This window comes from Agelaius tricolor, unplaced genomic scaffold, assembly GCF_023055355.1.
Source record: "Agelaius tricolor isolate 1412-34295 unplaced genomic scaffold, bAgeTri1.0.p SCAF_42, whole genome shotgun sequence".
Lineage (NCBI taxonomy): Eukaryota > Metazoa > Chordata > Aves > Passeriformes > Icteridae > Agelaius > Agelaius tricolor.
In genome coordinates, this window is record NW_027269302.1 from 3,289,319 (window position 1) to 3,295,838 (window position 6,520).

General features: G+C 53.1%; 1 protein-coding gene across 1 annotated transcript; it reads left to right on the top strand.

The window, feature by feature from the left end:
• Positions 1–1,047: 1,047 nt before the first annotated feature.
• On the top strand, positions 1,048–3,631 carry LOC139603951 (zinc finger protein 154-like). Its single transcript, XM_071454948.1, has 3 exons — positions 1,048–1,066; positions 2,173–2,238; positions 2,394–3,631. Exons 1-3 carry the CDS (start codon positions 1,048–1,050, stop codon positions 3,314–3,316), a joined length of 1,008 nt encoding a protein of 335 aa, XP_071311049.1. The 3' UTR covers positions 3,317–3,631.
• The last annotated feature ends 2,889 nt before the right edge of the window (positions 3,632–6,520 follow it).

Here is a 6,520-nt window from a genome sequence, read left to right on the forward strand (position 1 = left end):
ACTGTGATTCAAGTGTGAGGCCAGTTGCCTCCAGCATAGTTCAAGTTTTTCCCAATGTCTCCCATTATGATCCCGGTTTCCCCAAGAATAGTCCCAGTCCCTCCCAGCAGGGTCCCAGTCATGTCCAGCTGCCACCAGCACAGATTCAGTTGCCCCAAGCATGGTCCCAGTTGTCCCCAGCATAATCCCAGCTGTTCCCAGTGTGGTTCCAGTCCCCCCAGTATGGTTCCAGACACTCGCAGTATACAGCCCAGTCCACATTTTCCTCCCACCATGGGTCCTGTAGCTCCCAGGAACCCCCAGTCAGGTTCCATTCACACCCACTATAATGCCAGTGTGATTGTAGTCACTTGCAGTCTAATCCCAGTTGCTCGTACACTCCCAGTCAATCCCAGTATGATTCCAGTAACCCTCATTGTGACCCCAGTCTACCCCAGCATGGGCCCAGCTGTTCCCAGTGTGGTTCCATCACTCCACTGTAGTTACAGACACTCCCATTTGAACCCAGTTGCACCTGCTATAGTCCCAGTCCCGCCCACAATGGTGCCAGTTGTTCCCAGTGTGGTTCCAGTCACCCCAGTATGGTTACAGACACTCCCAGTATATCCCAGTTGCCCCCAGCATGTCTGTAGTCATTTCCAGGCACTGCCAGTGGCCCCAGTAAGGTGTCAGTTATCCCAGTATGATCCCCCAGTCATGCCCAGTATATCCCAGTTGCCTCCAGCATGCATCCAGTCCTTCCCAGTTCCTCCAGTTTGCTTGCAGCATCATCCCAGTTTCTCTCAGCTGCTCCCAGTAGCCCAAAGTGTGATCCCAGTCACTCCCTTTCAACCCCAATATGATCCCAGTAAGCTCCAGTTTGATCTCAGTCACATGCCAGCCCTCCCAGTGTGGTCCCAGTGTAATCCCAGTTTCTTCCAGTCTCTCCCAGTATGGTCCCAGCTCCCTCCAGCATGGTTCCAGTTGCTTCCTAGATCAACCCAGTCAGTCCCAGTATGATGCCATTTGCTCCCAGTGTGCTCCCAGTGTGCTCCCATCAGGCCCAGTATGGGGGATGATGTGCAGGGTATGTTCCCAGTCGCTCTCAGACACTCCCAGTGTTAGTCCAGTCCCTCCCAGTATGATCCAAAGATGAGGCCAGTGTGCTCCCAGTCCCTGCCGGTATGAACCAGTTGTGCTCCACATGGTTCCAGTTGCTCTCTTTCATATTCACTTTTGTTCCAGTCACTCCCAGTATGTCCCAGTGTACCCCGGTTCCCTCCAGCATGTTCCCAGTCACTCCCTGTTCCTTCCAATATGATCCCATTTGCTCCCGGTCAGCATCAGTGTAGTGGCACTCTCTGCCAGTATGATCCCAGTTGATCCCAGTATAAGCCCAGATATTTCCAATCACTCTCAGCATGCAGCCAGTCACTCCCAGTTGCTCCCAGTTGGTTTTTTTGGGGGGATGTTTGAAGAATGAAGAAGTCCAAGGCTGAGCAGAAAAGGCCCCTCGGGGGGACATCGGGGGGTGGCGGTGGCGGCTGCCGGCAGAGGCAGCCTGGAGGAGCAGAGCCCTGTGTCCCCCAGGAGCCCAAAGTGGGGAGCCCAGAGAGGGGGAGCGCCACCATTGGCGGGAGCCTCAAGAGCCTGGAGAGGGGCAGGGGGGACTCCTTGGAGCCGCTGCAGCCCAGAGCAGAGAATGAGGGGAGAAGGGAGCCCGGGAGCCCAAATTGGGGAGCCCAGAGAGGGGGAGCGCCACCACTGGCGGGAGCCTCAAGAGCCTGGAGAGGGGCAGGGGGGACTCCTTGGAGCTGCTGCAGCCCAGAGCAGAGAATGAGGGGAGAAGGGAGCCCGGGAGCCCAAAAAGCCCCAGCATCCCGAAATGGGGAGAGCGAAGAGGGGGGAGCTTTTGGGATTGCTGGGACTGCCACCAACCTGGGCAGGGCGGGCACCCAGGAGAAGGGGGACCCCCAATGCAAGCGTGACCCCAGCAGCTGGGACAGGGTGGAACCCCCGAACACCACAGGGGAGGGACCAGGGACGGGGAACTCCTGGGAGTCTTTTTCAGGGCTGAATCTTGGTGTTTGGGAGGTTTTTCTGGAGCCCAGATGGCCGGTGACTTGTAGAGATGGACTTGGGCAGAGGGACCTTCAAACTCAACGTGCTCATCCCTTGTTATCTCCAAACCAGGATTTCCCATTTCCAGCCCTTGGGAGGCTGTGAGGGAGAGGAAAATGCCCCTGGACACCCAGGCAGGTGAGGATGAAGTCAGTGCCCCTTTCCCCCTCTGTGCTCTTCCATCTCCCAGCCCAGCACAGCCCCTGGCTGCAGCACAGCCCTGGGGGGATCTCCTTGCCCTTGCCTGTGGCACAGAGGCAAATCCCATCCTGTCCTTGTCCTTCCTCCCCCAGAGCAGGAGTGGAGGACGGAGAGCAGGGAGGACAAATCCCTGCAGGAGAACCTGGTGGAAGAGGCCGTTTTGAGCGGCTCCACAGCGCAGGAACCCATCGGGGCGGAAAAGCCCTGGAGATGCAGCACGAGGAGGGGCTGCAAACGCAGATGGCGGGGATGTGAGGGGGAAAGAGCCAGCCTGGGCCAGGAAGGCGGCTGGAGATGGAGCCAGAGCTCGGAGCTGGTGCTCCATGAGCAGCTCCATGATGGGGAGAAGCCCCACACGTGCAAGGAGTGTGGGAAGAGCTTCAGGTGGAGCTCCAGCCTGATCAGACACCAGAGGACCCACACTGGGGAGAGACCCTATGAGTGTGGGGAGTGTGGGAAGAGCTTCAGTCAGAAAGCCAACCTGATCTGCCACCAGAGGATCCACACCGGGGAACGGCCCCATGAGTGTGGGCAATGTGGGATGAGGTTCAGCCAGCGCTCCAGCCTGATCCAGCACCAGAGGACCCACAGTGGGGAACGGCCCTACGAGTGTGGGGAGTGTGGGAAAAGCTTCAGCCAGCGCTCCAGGCTGATCTACCACCAGGTGATCCACACTGGGGGGAGACCCTACGAGTGTGGGGAATGTGGGATGAGCTTCAGGCAGAATTCCAGCCTGATTGTCCACCAAAAGAACCACACCGGGGAGAGGCCCTATGAGTGTTCTGAGTGTGGGAAGGGGTTTAAGACCAGCTCCCATCTCCTCCGGCACTATCAGATTCACACAGGGGAGAGGCCCTTCCGCTGTCCCAACTGCAGGAAGGGATTCAAGAACAACTTCAACCTAATCAGGCACCAGCGCATCCACACTGGGGAGAGGCCCTATGAGTGTCCCCAGTGTGGGAAGAGCTTCTCCTGCAGCTCTCACTTGACCAGACACCAACAGAACCACTGGTAAGGGAAGCCCTGCGAGTGCCCCGAGTGCGGGAAGAGCTTCGTGCGCTGCTCCAGCTCCATCCCCCAATGGAGGACCCACGTTTGGCAGAGCCCTGGTGAGCCACATTCCCTGTGATCCATGTTGGGAACACACCTGGCTTCTTATTCTTTTGGTTTGGCCTTATTTTTTTTCTCTTTTCCATCTCTCTGCAGTCCAAAAGCCAAGAGGGATTGATCTGTCACCTCATAACCACTCAAATCCCACTGAAAACAACTGAATTTTTACCCATAATGGCTCAGTCCCACCTCAAATTGCTTGTTCCCACCTCAAAAAAAATTCAATCCCACTTCAAACTCATTTGTTTCCACAGCCTCCAGGGTGAGACCGAGTTGGGAGGAGATTGGGAGAAGTGGGATCCTGATTTGAAGTGGTGGGATAGGAATTGTGTGGGGCTGGGTAGGTGGGATGTATTTGATAGCAAACAAAACTTTCAGAGTTAGTGATTTCTTTCCTGTTCATTTTCAGTCAGTTCTGTTTGCAGAGCACCGCCTCCCAGAGTGTCCCCTCAGAGTTCCCGCCCTTTCCTTGCCCCATTTCCCCTCAGGGTTCAGCCTTCGGGAACGGGGTGGGGAGGAGGAGGAGGGAGGGAGGAAGAGGCAGTGTGACAGCAGGAAGCAGCAGCCAAAGGGGAGAGAAGGAATCGCGTGGCCCTGGTGCTCCCTGGAGTCGCCGCAGCCCCGGGACCATCGCCCCCCATTTTGCAGGTGCCCGGGCAGGGGGAGCTCGGCCCAAAATCCCAGGGGGTGCCTGGGTTTGGGGTTTTTTGGGGGGATGTTTGCAGCTGGCAGGGCTCCAAAGCCGAGCCGCAGATGGCCCTTGAGGGACATCAGGGGTCCCTAGGAGGTGTTTTTGGGGGTCCCAGGGCTGGCAGTGGCTGCTCCAGTGTGAGCCCAGTTGGTTCCTCCATGTGCTTCCAGTTTCCCTGGCATTCCCAGTATGATCCTCATCACTTCTTCTCACTCCCTGCAGAATCTCAGTTGCTTCCCGTGGGAGCCCAGTAATTTCCAGTATGATCCAAATATGGCCGCCATGTCCTCCCAATCACTTCCAATACGAACTGACTGTGCTCCACATGGTTCCAGTTGCTCTCTTTTATCCTCACTTTTGTTCCAGTCACTCCCAGTATCTCCCAGTGTACCCCAGTTCCCTCTAACATGTTCCCAGTCCCTCCCAGTTCCTTCCAGTATGATCCCATTTGCTCCCAACCACTCCTAGTCAGGCTCAGTGTAGTGGCACTCACTGCCAATATGATCCCTGTCACTTCCAGCATGATCCTAGTCAATCCCTCTATAAGCCCAGATGTTTTCAATCACCCCCAGCATGTAGCCAGTCCCTCCGAGTTGCTCCTAGCATGATCCCACTTTCTCACAGCTGCTCCCAGTCACCCTCAGCATAATCCCAGTCACTCCCAGTACATCCCATTTGCTCCTGAAATTGTCTCAAGTGCCTCCCGTAGGCTCCTACTCACTCCCAGTATGATCCCAGTCTCCATCAATGTGATTACAGTTTGCCATGGCATGGCAGTATGATCCCACTATGATGTCACTACAAACCCAGTACAGCCCCAGTCACTCCCAGTATGATCCCAGATTTTGGGGTTTTTTCCCAGAATTTCAAGATTTTTCCCAAAATTCCAGGATTTCTCCCCAGATTTCTCTCTGACCATGTGTGGGCAATGGATTTGTAGAGAGTTCTCAAGGCCTGACAGAAGGCCGACACTGTATGCATCCATGTGCAAACTTTGAGACAAGAAATGCTGACTTAGAAATGCCATGGAATAGGACAGATATTGTTGAGAGAGAAATGGATAAAAGTTTTAAAAGATGGCCTTGCAAATAAGACTAGATACTTTGGAGAAATAGAACTATGAAAGATGCAGTGTAGTGGGACCCACGAGGGTAGTTTCAGATGAGTGGCTGTAAGGCATCTACAGCATGGCGTGGCAAAAAGCTGATGGGCCAAGAGATGCCTAAAGTGTATTGTAATTAGGAAATAGTTGGCTTCTGTTTGTGATGGCGTGAATTATAACATCTGTATTCTCTTAGCCTTCTTATGAGACTGAAAATGGAATAAAAGTTTTTAAAATGCTTCTCAGTTGCCCCATCTCTGGTCAGGAAAAGAGCATTGTCCAGCACAAGAGATCCAGAGATCCATGATTGCCTGGAAACTATTGAGGCCACCTACTCCAGCCGTTGGATTTGAAGGACACCCCCTCAATAACGCCGAGACCTGGCTCACTGATGGGAGCAGTTAATGTCATCAGTGGAAAAAGACATGCTTGGCATGCTGTCACCACTTGCAGAGAGGTAATAGAGTCTGGACCACTATCAACACACACCTCTGCACAAAAGGCTGAAATAATTGTTTTAACCTGTGCTTTAGAACTGGCAAGAGGAAGATAAATCAATATTTATACAGACTTAAGGTATGCATTTGGGGTTGTGCATGCCCACTGAGTGATTTGGAAAGAAAGAGGACTGTTGAATTCACAAGGGGAAAGTATTAAACATGCACAAGAGATAATAAAACTGTTGGAAGCAGTTCAGCTGCCTGAGAAGGCAGCCATCATGCATATCAAGGCCCACTAGAAAGTGAGCTCTGAATTGGAAGAAGGGAATGAGCTGGTGGAAAGAGAGTTGAAAGAAGCAGCTAAAGGTGAGATACTGTCACGATCCACTCATACAGATGGAGGTTGTGATAGTTCTTTAGCTGATCTCAGAGTGCAAAAGCAACACAGAAGGGGATTGCAGTATCAATCAAACAAATGCACCTATTTTTGAATGACCACAGCAAATGCATTAAAGGAATTAGGAAAAAGGAAAAGAATAGAGAAAGAGAGAGAGAATGGGTATAGGTACCAAACGTAGAGACGAAGTCCTCATGATCCAGTAGATGGAGTTCGCCTAGTCACGACAGGGAGATCTCAAAAGTCCTGGTTAACTAAGAGGCCTATTATAGCCCTTTGCATAAGGGGGGAGCAGATAACAAAGAATAAGTCTGTTGAAATTGCTGAGGGGGAACAGATACAATGAAGAATAAGGGTATTGAAGCCATCAAGGGGGGAACAGGTACAGATAGTCCATGTTCTCAGCAGTGAGCGGGACCCATTGCTTTTCTTGGTCCAGCGAACACACCTGCAGGCAATACTTGGCTCACTCCAGTCAG

Bases quoted from the DNA above. Each gene is read 5' to 3' on its own strand.
- LOC139603951 (XM_071454948.1), top strand. The intron at 2,239-2,393 runs GTGAGGATGAAG...TTCCTCCCCCAG, and splicing joins GCCCCTGGACACCCAGGCAG to AGCAGGAGTGGAGGACGGAG.